This window comes from Drosophila virilis, chromosome 3 (assembly GCF_030788295.1).
Source record: "Drosophila virilis strain 15010-1051.87 chromosome 3, Dvir_AGI_RSII-ME, whole genome shotgun sequence".
Lineage (NCBI taxonomy): Eukaryota > Metazoa > Arthropoda > Insecta > Diptera > Drosophilidae > Drosophila > Drosophila virilis.
This window is the reverse complement of record NC_091545.1, coordinates 15,294,112-15,311,225: the sequence shown is the minus strand read 5'-3', so window position 1 is coordinate 15,311,225 and position 17,114 is coordinate 15,294,112. Positions and strand designations below refer to the sequence as shown.

Here is a 17,114-nt window from a genome sequence, read left to right as displayed (position 1 = left end):
ATGCGCATATGTATCAATCAGAGAAACAAACATAAATTAACATTTTATCTAAGCAACATATAAATCAATATTCAATGCATTTGCATAGGCTTTCAATCACTGTGCATAGCGCCACCTCCAATTGACGTAGGCGCCCTTGTCTTGACAGCGACTCGGCACACAAATTCTCGAATATGCTTCCTACTTCGGGGACAGAGCCTCGAGCTGGTCAACCGGTCATCAAGTAGACACACGTATGTCATATGCCAGGCATATGTATCCAGTTAACTGGATTTCCATGTGGCCAGACATGTTTCCAAGAAACGGAATCAGAGTGTGTTAAATGCTATACATATGAAATCCGTTAAAGAGAGAAAAAAAAAACAATATTCAAAATCGGAAACCAGAGTTGACAATTGGTAAACGGACAGGTGATTTGAAAAGTTCACTGATTGCATAATTAAGGGGGAACGGATAGATAAAAGGCAAGCGAAGCAGATGCACAAATGATCAGCAAATGGAAATTGAAAAATAAACATATTTAAATACGACTCGCATTTCAATATTGAACATCGAAACAGAAACCCCGTTGCCGTGGCCATAGGGCCTTCAGTGCTCTCCACTTGCCATAAATTAAAAGCAATCTCTGCGATCCGCTCGCTTCGCTTTGGTCTGGGATAGATTTGGGGAGAGCTTCAGGGTGAAAGGGAGCTAACACTTATGCAACTTGTGTGTATGTGTGTGTGTCTGTGTTTTTTTTTTAATGGTTATGCATTTCTTTTAGAGTCCACAGTTTACAGTTTACTGTTTACCTGTAAACCAGGCTCATCTTGAGCTCGAAGCGCTCGTCGAGCATTTCCTTCATTAACAATTCCGTTTTTGTATAGTTTTCTTAAAGCCAATTTCTCTTTTTCTCTTGATCTGCTTGATGATCTTTGTTAGCGTTTCTTGTGGCTGCGACTAAATTTGTAATTTACTTTAATTAGTATGAAATTAACTTGCGTTGATTAAACGAAGGATTTTGCAGGGCCACAGTTCAATAAAAATCAAATGTTTGTAAGTTGCTAACTTTTCGCTTAAATAAAAATTAGCTCAACTCGCTTGCATTTGTCTACCAGGCCATAATACTCAAATACAAATCCCATATGCGAAGATTGGGGGCAATCTTGCCTGCTCAAATTATGTAAATCCATACGAAAAAAAAAGGTTTTCACTCGTCGAAAAAAAAAAAAAATGAATTTCAATGCCGTCGAACGCTTGAGGTGCCATCATCAACATTTTCACTCTAATTGAAAAACCAGTTTAACAGTTGATTAAAAAAAGGTAATAATAATAATCAGCCTGCTCGAATATGCGGGCGATTATATCACCAAAGTGTAAAAACCGTTGCCAACTAAAATTAATTGTAACTATCAAAAGCGAAAAAAAAACTGCAATCAACATTTGCTAAAGAAGGTAAACAACTTTTTTGTGGCATCTTCTGCACAGACGAACACGCACACATAGCACTATATATATATATATATATATATATATATATATATAACTGTCTTAAGATCGGATCGCAGCTGTCGCACCCTTCACTGACGCACGACCCGTTAATTGACTGCGGCAATTAAAATGCAATTGTAATGAACCGCAATTTCAAGAATTCTCCAGCAAAAAAGAAAAAAAACCACGCATACGCCATGTTGTCTGCAGCACTTAGCGTTTATTCGACTTTTTGCTGCCATGTTCTAGTACAAGACAAACGTGTTTTCAAGTTCAGGAAATAACTGGGCAACCATGTACATACACATAAGTGTATATTGTATATATTGCCATTCTTTTCTAGATCAAACCTGAGGCAAGTTCGTTTACAGACTGTACAAAAGGAAAGCTGTACAGAAAAATATCGTGTTGTTTCAGCTGAAAAAAAAAACTGATTTGTAACTGCGGAAAAAATCTGGTACAATTAAAAAAATATATATACTATTCATAAAAAAATAAACAAATAGGTAGAAAAATAACGCTGTTTTTCTGTCAACATCTTTCACATTCAACGTAGCCTTCAAATAATTTGTTAAGCAATTATTTTGTCACTCAAAACAATCGATCAATGTGCAAATCTTAAGATTTGCAAGTCAAAATTAAATCAAATATTTGTTGACTGCTAAAAGTGTATTTGAACAGAATCCAAAATATTTTGTCACTTTTCACTTAAAAAATGCAATGCCAAAAGGCATAAATATTGTGCACAAATATTTATTTTGAACACAGATATTTTTATTACTAATTGTATTTAATAAAAGAAGAATTCTACTCTGAGCTCTGATTCAATGGAAGTATGAAGTGAAATGATCATAAGCCTCTATTTCATCATAATTTATACTATATGTAACTTGTAGTACAGCTAATTTAATATAAATCTATTATTAAAAGTATCTAAATATCTGTAAAAAGTCCACAATATTATAGAGCTACTTTAAATATATATTTCCAAATTGGATACAAGTTGATTTGGAATAATTTGTCTTTGCAAACCTCTAGTTTTGACAAAATAATAAGGACTTATGGGAATAGCTCCCAAAGAGGACATACTTTATTTATTACACTGAATTTTAAAATATATAATGTTAATGATTCACAGATTCAAAGATACTTAATGGAATTAACCAATATACTGATATTTTTGGAGTTAACAAAAAGTTAAATTAACTTCTCAGCTTGTAAAATAAATGTAACACATAATTAAGTTGTTTTTATTTTTAGAACCCATTTCCATTATCTTTTATTGTGCTTAATTATGGCAATGAACCTTGTATTACATAATTCGAAAATTCCCTATTTATGTCAATCTCAACATGCCCACATCAGTTTCATATCCGCAAACATGCTTCGCGTTTTGCGCATGCATCCAGCCGGAGGAACGGATGGAGGGACGGAGTACATATCATCGTGTCATCATCATCTCGTACGAGCTCTTAACTTATTGAATAACAGGCTGGTTCCAGCCAGGTAAGTTGGTACGCAGCCCTTTTTGCTTCGTCCGTTCGTCTGTCTGTCTGTCCGTCTGTCAGTCTGTTTTGTATGCCTGCATATCTTTACATAACTAAAGGGGACTGCAAAATTGAACAAGCGCATAATCAATTTGCCATTAATTAAGATTTCGCGATACAGCCAAAGAAAATTAAAAACAAACCAAACAAAAATCTTAAAGGTAAATTTAACGCGTGTGAGTCAGCGACAGTTAAAGTGTTGCCACTTGGTGCTGGAAGCAACTGGAAGGAGGAGTCGCCAGGAGGTTTATTAACCTTTTTTTTTCTGCCGTCTTAGCCACGTTAACAAGAATTTAATGTACGTGCTGTGAGCGGAATGACCAATTCACTGGCAAAGCGGCTCAAGCGAGCCGTTTAAATGCAGATGGTGTGACAATGTCTAACCAATTGCCATGCCGCACGAGCGTAGGTGAAAATAAAAAGTAACTAAACAAGCGGCATCAACAAATCGTGTAAAGAAACACGTTCAAAAGGTACCACACAAAGAAAAGCCATGCGGAACCTTGCCGTCGACTGACAGATGCCCTGTTCCCTAGATAATAAGGGCAATGTAGATGGACAAGAATATGCAAGATGCAGAAAAGAATTAGCATAATAAAATGTTGCGGCTTATGTTGCAGATATAAGAAAAAGAAAATCTCAAACCACTTTTATAGGATTACATGCCAATATGTAGCCGAGCATGCCCTTTTCACTTGCGCGAACAGCGTATAACGACAGTTACGAAATCGAGATGTCATGTCTTCGTAGAATAACAAGATAATAAAGAGCCAAAGACGCAATTTCAGGGTCATTAAATGATTGATGTTTGAAGATTTGATTTATGCAGCTGAGTTGGCAGTCCAGCGGAATTGGTGGAACAGTGCTGCCCACCTGGCAGTTTTGGAAAGGTGTAAATGCGAGGCGAGGTGCAGCTCCAGACACGGCCGGGCACCCACACATACCAAATGCGGCGCACACCTGCGCCCAAGCTAATTAACCTTTCTTCTTCAAACTGGCGCACACCTTCGCACACACACACACACACAGAGAAACAAAGGCAAAGCTTAAGCCGCCTTGGCATTTTCGAAATGGAATCCACACAAAGCCTCAAACTGTGTTTACCCCTCAAAAAAGCTTTGCACTGCGTTGCGCCGGCGCCGTCGTTAGCTCGAAACTCACCACACAGCCCAAAATGGCGCACACACCACGGCTTAATAAATAGAACTCGTTGCTGCTGGACAACACCTAGTGTAAGCGTGGCTGTGTATTGGAAGAGTGCCCTCTGTTCACTCGCCTACCTCTGTCCAACGTCAACATTTGCTGAGCGCTAAAAGTAATTTAAAAGTTTCCAGTACATACGAGCAGCAGACAGATGCATATCTCTGTCTCTCCATAAAATACCAACCTAAATATATATTAAAAGTGATCATCTAAAGTGTGGTTTTTTGCTAATTTAAAGTTTTGTTCGATTTCTTCGATTTGCAGCCAGCGCTGGTTCCGAACATGGCGCGTTGGTGGCCAATTGTGACCTTTTTGCTGTTCTGCTGTGCAGCTGGTAAGTACCAAAAGCAATCCGAGTGCATATATATATATATATAGTTTTTTTTTTATTATTTTTATAATCATGCATACATAAATAAGTAGATATAAGCTAGACTTGGAGTTGGCCACGTTGGCAGGCGGCCCACTTGACCTTTACCAGCTGAATAAGCAGCGAATAAATATTTGTGTTTCTTTATGCGCAAAATTAGCAAAACAAAAAGATATACAAGAAGAAATCAATAAAAGAGAAGTCGTTGGCCAAGGTAAATAAACTTGAAAAATATAGCAAGGTGTCAAAGCTGTTATAAATTATTAGCAACATGCAATAGTTAATGGTTCGATCAGTCGATCCAGTGCTGTTGCAAGTTGAACAGTTTCCTTAAATACGAAAACAAAAATCAAATAATAGGAAAAAGAAACTGTGGCAAGAGACCAAACTGATGCCGGAGCTGGCCATAAAAAAATTAGCATAGGCAACTTTTGATACGAACGCGTTTGGTTCCGTTTATTATTTTTGGAGGCGACAACTCCCCAGGTTTTTTATGCAATACCTTTTAAGTTAAACTGCAAACGTGTTTCGACTGCTGCTACAACAACAGCAGCAACAACAGCCATTAGCCAATACACAAACCAGTTTGGCGACAGCAGTTACACCTTACCATGTAAACAACAGGCTCCATTAGCAGACGTCTCTCACTTACACTTCGGGCAGTCGCAATTTCGCTTGCCCTTTCGTTTGCGTTTGCCGACTCTGCGAGATGATAGATGTATACAAAAAGTAGAAAACGTAACAAAAACGAGAGTTGTTTTGCTTTTAGAAGTCGTTTAGAGTAAACCGGTTAAGCGTTGGTCTGCTGTTGCCCGGGGCCGCTTAAAAATGAATTAATAAAAAAAAATGAAACAAGTGCGAACAGGCCATAAATGCTTCGAGCTGTCGATTAGCACTAATTATGCGCATAATTAAATAATGACAATATAACGAGTACCAAAAACATTAAAATCCCACAATTATTTGCCAAGAAACTTTAAAAAACAAATTTACATTTAACTATAGAGCTGAACAGTTATTATTTATTGAAATTTAATAAGTATATAAAAAGAAACATAAAAAATTATATAAATTTCCAAATATGAAGTAAAAAAATTGCCAAAAATTCTTTGACGGCTTTTAGAGAAAGTCTTTGTTATTTTAGTTTAAATGATTAACAAATAAATAAAGTATTTATATTTAATATAAAAAAATACTTTCATTATAAAAGTGTTAACACAAGATTTTAAAATTGAAGTGCTTAATCCAATTAATTAATTAATTTTTTTTTATTGCCCCTTCTCTTAGCCCAACATCAGGACAAGCTCGAGGGCGTTGATGTTGAAGAAGTGTGCGCGGATCGTCCCGCTGATGAATATTTCCGTTTAGATACGGAGGGCGATTGCCGTGAAGTTTACAGGTAAGCATTTAGTCATAGATTCTTAGACTGAAACCTCTCGTTCTGCAGTCTTTGAAAATAATGATAATTTTGGGGTTTTCGTTTTGTTTTCACATCAACAATTTTATTGCACTTACTCCAAAAAAAAAAAAACAAAAAAAAAAAAATAAATAAAAAAATGAAACTAAAGGTGCGACAGTGCCGGAGAAGATGGCAGCAATCGCTTGGCACCGATCCGCTGTGCCGGCGGCTTGGCGTTCGATGTGTTGCGTCAGCTGTGCGATTGGAAGACGAATGTTAAGAATTGCGATATCGATCAAAGTAAGTGGGGTGTGTCCGTGCCAGGCATTGAGCCGAGAGCCCAAAAGTATACTTCGAAGAGCTCGACTCTGTGCCACCCAAAACTCTCCTACACAATGTCTAACACTCTGTTCTGTATGTCTATCTCTCTCTATCTATATCTATCTATCTCTATGTGCAGGTGTGTGTGTGTGTGTGTGAGTGTGTGTGTGCTTGTGTGTGTAGTGTGTGCATTTGTCACACAGTTCATTGTATCTATCTGTAACTAAAACCAAACGTTCGTCTCATTGCATTTGTTTAAACAAAAACAAACCCAAATCCAAGCTCCGCCAAACCCTCCTCGAAAAGAAAGTGCCAAAGTTCTGTTAGCTAGCAAAATAAAATTAGTTTAGAAAAAACTGAAAAAAAAAGCAACAACGAAAAGTGTCAACAAAAACAACTTTATTTTTTAGATGTACTAGGTCGGGCCTAAAAGAAATTCAGTGTCCCTCCGGCCTGGCCTTTGACGTTATTAAGCAGACCTGCGACTGGAAGGCCAAGGTGACTAACTGCGATGAGAAAGAGAGTAAGTGTCCCGATTGTCTGCAAGCCAGCAAAACAAAAACAAACAAAAAACACATTTGTACATAGCACTTGGACAGATGTATATATATATATATAGATATAGTGAACTTTGGAACAAGAAGAACAACAACAAGAAAAAAAAAAACAACAATCCTAACCTCCCTCACAATCACGTGTATACTTCTCACTTCAAAATTTAGACATTTATTGTCACTAACACGCCACAACAAAATCAGAGTCCTGCGCCAAAATCTAACATAGGAATTCTTCACCCACTTCTCTAGAGCCCCGCAAGGCGCAGCCCATATTGAAGACAGATGAGCCCATCTGTCCCGATGGCAAGCTCTCCTGCGGCGATGGCGAGTGCCTGGACAAGGAGCTCTTCTGCAACGGCAAGTCCGACTGCAAGGATGAGTCCGATGAGAATGCCTGCTGTAAGTGACAATAATTGTGCATGCCCAGGCCAAACAGTTTCTTAACTGACGCGCATTTCTGTTGGCAGCTGTTGATGAGGATCCCAACCGTGCACCTGAGTGCGATCCGACGCAGTGCGCTCTGCCCGATTGCTTCTGCTCCGCGGACGGTACACGCATTCCCGGCGGCATTGAGCCCCAGCAGGTGCCACAGATGATCACCATTACGTTCAACGGTGCCGTCAATGTGGACAATATTGATTTGTACGATGACATCTTCAATGGCCAGCACCAGAATCCCAATGGCTGCTCCATCAAGGGTACATTCTTTGTCTCGCACAAGTATACCAACTACTCGGCTGTGCAGGATCTGCATCGTCGCGGACACGAGATCTCCGTTTTCTCGCTGACCCACAAGGATGATCCCAACTACTGGACGGGCGGCAGCTACGATGACTGGCTGGCCGAGATGGCGGGCTCCCGTTTGATTGTCGAGCGTTTCGCTAACATCACAGATGGCTCCATCATTGGCATGCGTGCACCCTACCTGCGTGTGGGTGGCAACAAGCAGTTCGAGATGATGGCGGATCAGTTCTTTGTGTACGATGCCTCGATTACCGCCTCGCTGGGTCGCGTGCCCATCTGGCCATATACCCTGTACTTCCGTATGCCGCACAAGTGCAATGGCAATGCCCACAACTGCCCATCGCGTAGCCATCCCGTCTGGGAGATGGTTATGAATGAGCTGGATCGTCGCGATGATCCCACCTTTGATGAGTCGCTGCCCGGTTGCCACATGGTTGACTCGTGCTCGAACGTCGCCTCTGGCGAGCAGTTCGCACGTCTGCTGCGCCACAATTTCAATCGCCACTACAATAGCAACCGCGCCCCTCTTGGCCTCCACTTCCATGCCTCGTGGCTCAAGTCGAAGAAGGAGTATCGCGATGAGCTGATCAAGTTCATTGAGGAGATGCTGGGACGCAACGATGTGTTCTTTGTGACCAATCTGCAGGTCATTCAGTGGATGCAGAATCCCACAGAGCTCAATTCGCTGCGCGACTTCCAAGAGTGGAAGGAGAAATGCGATGTCAAGGGTCAGCCCTACTGCTCGCTGCCCAACGCCTGCCCGCTGACCACACGCGAGCTGCCCGGCGAGACGCTGCGTCTGTTCACCTGCATGGAGTGCCCCAATAACTATCCCTGGATCCTCGATCCCACTGGCGATGGCTTCTCCGTTTAAGCCGAGGCCAGAGCACAGCTCTCTTTCTAATTCCTTTCCAAAAAAAAAAAAAAACAAAAACAAAACAAGAGAACGACGCATTAGTAGTTCAACCGAGAGTCTGATAAACTAAACACAAAAAACCTACACAATGCAATAAATGTATCTATCTCCCTTCCCTCTCCTCTGCTCTGCTCTGCTCTGCTTTCTGCTCCCCTTCCGTCTATTATTTATGCAAATCTTTCTTTTTATTGATTCTATTCCTGCGTATTTCTCGTCTTTTCTCAACATTCTCTACTTTCACAGCTCGTTTTGTATTCCCACTTTTCTTTCTTTCTTTTGATAATGTTGAATGATAAAGTGGATTGTTTTAATTTACTACACAAAACAAAAAAAAAACATCAACAAAAGCTGCTACTTTGTTATAAAAAAAAAACAATTTTCACAAAAAACCGCGCCAAAAACTCGCAGCAGCTAAATTTCTTTGTAATTATATAAGTATTTTTTATAAGAAAAATATAAAAAATATATTAAAAAAAAAAAACATATATTTATTTTATTAGTTTTATTTCAAATTACAAATCTAACAGGAAATAAACCAATATATTTATTTTGAATTGCATGCAGCGGAAAATCTGTTCCTTTGCTCTCTTCGTATCAAAATTTTCCTTTTATTTTTATTAGAGCTGCATCAAAGTCTGATTATGGTTGGAACCAACTCGCTGGCTTCAACTTCGGCTTTTAAATTTCGATATCACATGTTCTTAGTTCTTAATTAAAATGTTTTTTAATTTATAACTGCCCGTTCTACTGAAAATATTGCATCACTTATATATTTTCATATAGAAGTTGTGGGCTAAATTTTATTTCTAGTCAAAATTGGCATCTGCCAATTATACTTAGATATATGCAAGTCATATATATATATATGCACCTACTATTAGAATTTATTTTTTAAGCAAATCACATTTCTTTCGGTTTCGAACCGGTCCAATTGAGAGCAGGTTTGGAGCCTCGATTTTGACTAGTCAAGTTAGCCTTGCGATGTAAATTTTCTAAACATGCAAAAGCTTCTTTTCAAAACACATCACACAGAACTTTTACACTCAAAGTAAATTCTAATTCTAATACTTTTATACATTACACAAAGGGCCACAACTGAATCTTCATTTTGAGCTTTAATACTGCAGAGTGACAGAGATGAATACTCTAAATTTGCATGTTTTTTTATTTGGGATTTTTTACTGTGTAGGTATTGTGTATATGCTTGGATCGAACTGCTTCCAACTTATATGTGCTTAAAAGCTTTTCATGGTACCTGAAGCGGTAAGCTTACCGATAGCCAGAACCACGGTCGATTTCAATGGACCGACAGAGGACCTTTTCGAGATAGAGCCCAATGCGAAAAGAAATTCAGGAAGTGTACTGACTACGATATCTGGCAAACAGGAAACAGAGGTAACCCTTAACATACCTGAATTGGTAAGCGTACCGGAAGCAAGACCCACAGACGATTTTAATTGGAGCAGAATGTCATATTTCGGACGAACAGAGGACGGTTCACAGTTGGAGCTCGAACTGAATAAAAAAGATCTGTTTTTGAAAGCAGATAAGAGGACGCTAAGCGCAAAAAAAAAACAGACTACTATGTCAAGCAAGCAGAAAACAGTGACTAAAGTTAGCGAGGATCAATTCGGTCCCTTGGAATATAATCCATGGGTTATAACATTTGGCAATCAACTAATGGACGCCGGACACACCAAGGACCGCAAGGAAAATAAACGTGTTAGCGTTGCCTCAAATCCAGTAAAGAATTATGATCCCATAAACATCAAGTTGAGCACTGTCTGCACCGGTACCACTATTCCATATGGTGAGCACAAGGTGATGAAATGGCTTGATCGTCATGTACATAAGCACGAGCATTCGAATCGTGCATTCTACATGGAACTGCGCCACGATCTGTTCATCAAGGCCAACTCGGAGATGTGCCATGACAAAAAGTATGTAAAATGGATGGATTATCAGGAATGCTCACTGCGTCGCCATCAACGTTTGGAGTCTTATATACCACAATATCCATTGCATCAAATCCTCAGAGATTAGTAAGATTCGTAGAAGGCATCGTAGTAATTCTTTCATCTTGAATTATGAATGATTTATAAGTTCGAATGGATAATTGAACAGTACCTTTTTATTTTCCATGTATTTTCGTATGCATATATTTCCTAGCATGTATGTATGTATGTGTGTTTTTACTCATGCCCTCTTATACCAATTTTATGCCTTTTTACCTACCCTTTAATATTGCCCTTCTCTGCGTACTCATGGATTGAAAAAAGTTTTTCAGGCTTTGGTTGATATGTATTTATGGTATGCATATGTATTTATGCATGTATTTTTGTACGCATGCATGTATTTATGCATGCATGTATGTACGCACGCATATATACATGCTTGCATGCATGCATGTATTTATGTATGCATGCATATATGAGTGCATGCATGTATGTACTTATGCATGCATGTATGTATGCTTGTATGCATGTATGTATGCTTGCATGCATGTATGCTTGCATGCATGTATGCTTGCATGTATGTATGCTTGCATGCATGAAGCGTCAATGAATTTTTGGCTGGATAAAAATATATGTCTCTACTACTGTATTAGCTATCCTTACCAAATTTACCTAAGCTCGCGTTTAAGCGATCATCCTGGATATTTTGGTGATAATTTTTCATGCACTTTATTCTCAATATCATGTGGTTGTTACTCCAAGTAATAAGCTACAAAGATTTTTTAATAATGCCATTAATCTATGTAAATTGAACCAAGTGTGGAGTGTCGAAAGTGGAATGTGCCTCAATTAGAGCCACAGGCGCACTTGTTGATCCCAACTGGTCGAGGCTAGACACATGCCATTGGGGCACAGGCTGATGCAAGTTATCCGATTTTCATGTCCAGACAGCGTGCCTGGCGAAAGAGACAACGAAAATGGTAAATGACGAAAATCAATACCAGTCAAATGGCAATTGAAGCCGTCCACGTTTGCCACCTACCCGTGTGCCGTTGCTTCATTGCATCCCACGAGTGCACACTGCCCTCAATGCCGGCGCACAATAAGTAGCGACCGCTGGTCGATAGAGCTAATGGGCACAAAATCAGATTAGAAACTGTCTAAAGTCAAGGCGAACCAAGAAGCACAAAAGAGAAGCATAAAAGCATAACAACAATAATGGTAACACGCACCGCACGAGGTGAAGCCCGTGTTCTTCTGGGGCGGCTCATAGAGTCCAATTTGTTGGTCTGCACGCAAATCGTACATGCGTGCCGTTTGATCCTCCGAGCAGGAGGCGAAGCCAAAACCGCTTGGATGATACTGGAAACCACAAATGCAAATCGAAAAGGAATCGAACAATAGGCAGATAATTTTGGGTAACTTACGCAAACGGAGGACACATCCATGGTGTGACCGAAGAACATTTGCTTGTGTCCCTGTTCGCGTACATCCCACAACTTGGCAGTTTTGTCCACTGAGCCGGTTATATAAGTATTCATATCGGGTGACAATGAAAGACCCGCAATATCGCCAGCATGCCCATTAAAGTCCATAGTCTTGACGCCCTTCTCCAAATCCCAGTGGCAGCTGTAATCCGTGAATAGTCAGGCCTAATAGGCCAGCATGCCTGAACTTGTTGTCAACTTACATTTTCATATCACCCGAACCGGTTATCAAATGGCCATCATCCAGAAAACGACACGAGCTTAGAAATCCCTCATAGCCAATTAGCTCACGCACCATTTTGGCCACTCCAGAGGCATCACGATTGTTCACATCGTAGACGGTGCATTGGTTGTCCATGCCACCGCAGGCCACAAAGTTGCCCGACGGCGAGAAAGCAACGGTCATTACCCAAGCTGAGCGCAATGGTATAATTTGCACTTTGTTGGCCGTCCAGGTGTCCCAAATGATCAGTTTGCCATCCAATGAGCCGGTGACACAGTGGCGTGAATCGCCCGCAAAATGCACCGAGTTCACCTTGTTTATGTGCCCTTTTAAGATCTTTTTCGAAGAAAATCGTATTTTGGGCACATCGCCCATGTCACCGCATTTGTCTGCCAGTGTGCAATCCGCCTTAGCATTTTGATCATCCTAGGGAATTTAAATAACAATTAGATGGAATTAAGAGTTTTATAATTCTTAAAGAGATTATCAAGGTGTAACCTTAAACTTTTGTATCATGCCATTGATCTCATCGTAGAGGCCTTGGGTTTCTGGATCAATTTTCGGCATGATTGCGCATTAAATTTTAAATCGCAGCGAATAAACGTTACAGCGCACAAGACCAATCAAGAACGCGTCGCAACACAAACTAATGTCGAAATAAATATTTAAGTTACACTGTTATGATACTAACCGAGACGTTAATGCAATTAACTAATTGGATTAGTAGTTGGACAAAAGCAATTACACATCTTCAGAAATATTCAAAACCTGCGCGCGCTTTACAAACACACGCATGCGCAATAATGAGGGCTGCCAACTCTTCAGAACTTAGCACTTTGCAGCACTGCATGGTCACTTAACAGAAATACTCGTGCCTGCTTAACAGAATGTTAATCGATCTTTCAGGTAGCGCAAGCTAAGATTTTATTTTTATCAAGTTTAACAAAAACTCCAAAACTGGTGACAGTTATTTTGTCATTTGTCATTTGTATGGAAAATAAGAGATAATACATATAATATACGTAACTTAGTATTGCAAAAGTAATCGATATATATCGATACGAAGCGAGCACAAACGCACAGCTGTTAAGCGTGCTATTTGACAGCTGTTCAGTCGCAAGAGAATTTGTGGCCGCAAGGATTTGCTGCATTTGATTTTAATAATTAACTCAACAGCCAGTCGCCAAAATGAGCCGCAGGAACAGGTACTAATCTTAAAGCGCATAATGGAAACCATACCATGTGCAAGTGGAGTGGCGCAAATGCAGGAACACCAGCAGCAACAACAATCTGAAACCCTTGTTAATATAAAACGCGTTTCGCTGCCTTTCGAGCGGCAAAGCCCCATGGACACGGATATGACGAAAGCCGAGGATGTGGCGCAAATGCTAAAACAGAAGCAGCAGCACGCGGGAAGTCTGGTTGGCGTCGCGGCACAGGCACAGCTTGTAAATCTCAGCAGCATGGACAGCCTTTGCGAGAATGTGGTAAACATACCCAAGGAACTAATCCTCATATCGATGGTATCGCAGGAGCAGGCTCTTTACAATCCCAAGCATCAGCTCTATCGCAGCACTAAGAGCAAGGATGAAAAGTGGAGTGAAATTGGCAGCCATGTCGGCTGGACAGGTGATATGGCTGTGCCGCCCTTTTTAATTATAAATCAATGCTAAACAGTTTATTGTCGACAAACAGATGCTCAATGTAAGGCCAAGTGGAAGGCCATGAGGGACCAATATTGCCGCGAGCTTAAACGCTCCAAAACGAATACCAAAGGCAACGTCAAATGGAAGTACTTCAAGGAGCTGGACTTTCTGCGTCCCTATGCGCTCTCACGCAAGTAAGTTGAGCCACGTACGGACACATAATTTCTATGTCACATCTGTGTCTATAAATGCGCACTTGCAGCTATCGATCACGTGGCGGGCAGAACAGCAATGGAAATTTGTCGTCGATGTCGCTGCCCAATATGAGCACAGCCACGAACAGCAGCAGGGCCAACGTCAATAACAATTCATTTAGCAACAGCAATAGCAGCAGCCAAAATCTTAATCTGACCACCGAATGCGGCAAATTTGCCAACATCAAAATAGAGGAACGAAGTAGCTCGCTGCTGGAAAACTGCAGCTTTGTGCCGACATCAACAACGACGGTGACAACAGTAACGGATGCTCTTGATAAGAAACCGGATACGTCGCGCGGCATCAACGCATTCTTCGCTAGCCAAATCATGCAGCAGCAGCAACAGCAGCAACAGCAGCAGCAGCAGCAGCAGCCGTCACAGCAGGAAACCAATTGGAATTACTTGACTGATGCAAGTGGCAATGCCATTGGCTCTACCACCTCCATAACGGTCACCTGCGAGACGCCGAATCAGACTTCTGGGAATACGCTTTACAATGAGTTTGTGGACTGCGTAAATGCTGCCAACGTTGTGAGTCAATCGTCAACGCACAATCATCAAACGAATGCCGATGAGGAGGACGATGATCCAATACACACATTTCTCAATATGGAGAGCTACTTTGAGAAGGAGCTGATCACACTGATACAGCAGGAGGACATGATCTACAACTATAGCAATCAAAACTATCGCAATGTCAAACTAAAGCTGGAAATCTGGGATGAAATAGCGCGAAAACTTAAGAAGCCAGGTTGTTGCCCAAAATTCTAGTGCATTTTAATATTCAACATTGTACTAAATATATCTTATAATAATTATAGTCAAGCAATGCCGGCAGAAGTGGAAGGCACTGCGGGACCAATATGCGCGGGAGTACAAACGTCTGAAAACGCAGGTGCATATCGACGCCACGTCGCGTTGGAAGCACTATGATTCCCTCGGCTTTCTACAGAAATATATTCAACAAAAGTCGCTGTGAGTAGTTAAATGTATACGGAGTTTACAAACGAGTAACTAATTGTGATTTGTTTAATGGCGATTGCAGTGATGGAGATTCGCTGAACATGCTACTGCCCAAGCACGAACTTGAGGAGCATATGGCCGAATCGCCATTGCAGCATTCCGAGCCGCAGTCGAGCAACTTGGATACATCACCCAGTAGCTCATCCCAGCTTAATATGTCCACACTGCCGCCGCTATCGGGACCACACAAAGTCGAACTGTCTGCCTCAATGCAGCAGCAACAGCAGCAGAATGTGCAGCAGCCCAGCGAGCTGTGCGTGGCCAGTTACGATGAAATGGATATAGAAAACTATATAAACGGCGATGTGGTGCATGATGATGAGGGTGAGGAGAACGAAAACGAGGATATGGAAACGACGCCAACACCCGAACAACCTACACAACAGCAACAGCAACAACAGCATGTAGTTAACTATGAGCATAATGATGATTCCGTTTATTTGGCCGTGCAAAGCGTGAGCAATGCCCTATCCAAGTCGGAGCCGCTCAATGAGACGGGCAGCAGCCTAGAGCCACAGCAGCAGCAACAGCAGCAGCAGCAGCAGTTGCAACAACAACTACAAGCAGCTGGCGAATATACACAAAAGCTGGAGGTGCACACGCCCACCTCGACCAGCACACGCTTTCAAAATACGGCCAATACGCCATCAACATCTAGTCAGGCTGTCTTTCCAATGGGCGCTTGTTCTATGGCTGCAGAGGAGGATGAAATCGGTGCCTTCTTCAAGGCCGTTGCCATGAAAATACGCAGTGCCCAATTGGAGCCCGTGGCTTTTACTGATCTGCAAATTGAGATATTGCGGGTCATTAACGAGGCGCTGCGTAATCACTAGAAACAAGCGAAGGACGCAGAGATCAAGATCTCGATGGACTCCAAATATGGCTAGAATGCGTTACGCGTTTTAGCTGTTAAGTGTTATTTTCAAGAATGATTTGGATTATTAATTTGATTTATGATTTATCCCTATCATTTTTTAACTCGCCACAAACACACCCACAACAACGAAAAAAAAACTTTTTTTGTATATACAAAAAATAATGTATAACTCAAAATTGTTAAAAAAAAAAAAAAAAAAAAACACTGATAACAAACTTAATATGTACACTTACGAAATGGAACAGCAAAATAGTGAACGCAGAATATAGTATATTTAAAAAAAAAAAGAAGAAAAATTAAGTGTTAATATTAATACTTAGATAATATTCCTTGGATCTTCCATGTTACTCTTTGGTGCTAATTGCATTGGAAGGATACCTCAACATGGAAAATTCTTTCTTAAGACCGGGAAATTTAATCAACAAACAGGACAACTGTAGCAACACTTATCCAAGCCCACCATATAGCAGACACCTAAGTACCTCTCCTGCACTCAAGTCGACAGGGTATAAAAATCAATGCAACTGGCGGTACTCAGCAGTTGATGTAGCATCTTGCCGCATACGTTGGACAGCGCTTTGACTCCGTTTGCTGCCACCCAGTTAGCAGCATCTGTGCACAAACATTTGGACAACTGCTGAGCAACGCAGCGAACTGGAGTTGCCTCCCAAGTGCCCAAGTGGAGCACTTGCGCAGACCACCCAACCCGCAGACAGTTGGCTCCGTTTATATGCTGCATATACATATGACACAACAGTTGCTGCTCTTATTTAGCCAGGCACCACAGCTGTCGCTGGAAAATGGCTGTTCCTTGGCATTGGCCAACGGATTGCGAAACGGGCATAAACCGGTTTAGTTGCTGCATCCAATGGGCAGGCGGCGTGAGCGAGACGACAATAGTCTGCCTACTCTGTACATAGAACGCATTGGGGGCGGGCCCAGCACCATATGGCGGCGCATTGGGTGTGGTTACTTAACCAGCAGCTGCTGCCGCTGCTGCTGCTGCTACTGCTGCTGCTGCTACTGCTGCTGCTGCTACCAAATGTTATGTAAAAGTGAAAATTATTAATAAACATTTTCATTTTCAGGCGGAAGTTCGAAGCCGTTGAAAGCTAATCA

General features: G+C 41.1%; 4 protein-coding genes across 5 annotated transcripts; 3 read left to right on the top strand and 1 right to left on the bottom strand.

The window, feature by feature from the left end:
• The first annotated feature begins 4,185 nt into the window (after positions 1-4,185).
• On the top strand, positions 4,186-8,928 carry verm (LDLa and CE4_CDA_like_1 domain-containing protein vermiform). 2 transcript variants are annotated; one of them, XM_002047524.4, is made up of 6 exons: positions 4,186-4,332; positions 4,485-4,554; positions 5,878-5,989; positions 6,159-6,289; positions 7,117-7,266; positions 7,335-8,928. In XM_002047524.4, the coding sequence occupies exons 2-6, from the start codon at positions 4,503-4,505 to the stop codon at positions 8,483-8,485; spliced, it is 1,596 nt and encodes a 531-aa protein (XP_002047560.2). In that variant the 5' UTR covers positions 4,186-4,332; positions 4,485-4,502; the 3' UTR covers positions 8,486-8,928. The 2 variants fall into 2 exon arrangements, with proteins under 2 accessions (XP_002047560.2, XP_015030632.1); XM_015175146.3 differs by lacking the exon at positions 6,159-6,289 and adding an exon at positions 6,721-6,833 and having other exon boundaries at positions 4,187-4,332.
• A 609-nt stretch (positions 8,929-9,537) lies between these two features.
• On the top strand, positions 9,538-10,702 carry LOC6622149 (uncharacterized). Its single transcript, XM_002047523.4, has 2 exons — positions 9,538-9,712; positions 9,770-10,702. The coding sequence occupies exons 1-2, from the start codon at positions 9,665-9,667 to the stop codon at positions 10,568-10,570; spliced, it is 849 nt and encodes a 282-aa protein (XP_002047559.2). The 5' UTR covers positions 9,538-9,664; the 3' UTR covers positions 10,571-10,702.
• A 493-nt stretch (positions 10,703-11,195) lies between these two features.
• Gbeta76C (guanine nucleotide-binding protein subunit beta-2) lies at positions 11,196-12,850 on the bottom strand. Its single transcript, XM_002047522.4, has 6 exons — positions 12,691-12,850; positions 12,173-12,618; positions 11,910-12,111; positions 11,715-11,844; positions 11,525-11,611; positions 11,196-11,438 (listed from the first exon to the last, which is right to left on the bottom strand). The coding sequence occupies exons 1-6, from the start codon at positions 12,757-12,759 to the stop codon at positions 11,332-11,334; spliced, it is 1,041 nt and encodes a 346-aa protein (XP_002047558.1). The 5' UTR covers positions 12,760-12,850; the 3' UTR covers positions 11,196-11,331.
• Positions 12,851-13,275: 425 nt separating this feature from the next.
• On the top strand, positions 13,276-15,999 carry LOC6622981 (putative uncharacterized protein DDB_G0271606). Its single transcript, XM_002047521.4, has 5 exons — positions 13,276-13,821; positions 13,888-14,032; positions 14,101-14,846; positions 14,917-15,070; positions 15,141-15,999. The coding sequence occupies exons 1-5, from the start codon at positions 13,419-13,421 to the stop codon at positions 15,949-15,951; spliced, it is 2,259 nt and encodes a 752-aa protein (XP_002047557.2). The 5' UTR covers positions 13,276-13,418; the 3' UTR covers positions 15,952-15,999.
• Positions 16,000-17,114: the final 1,115 nt, after the last annotated feature.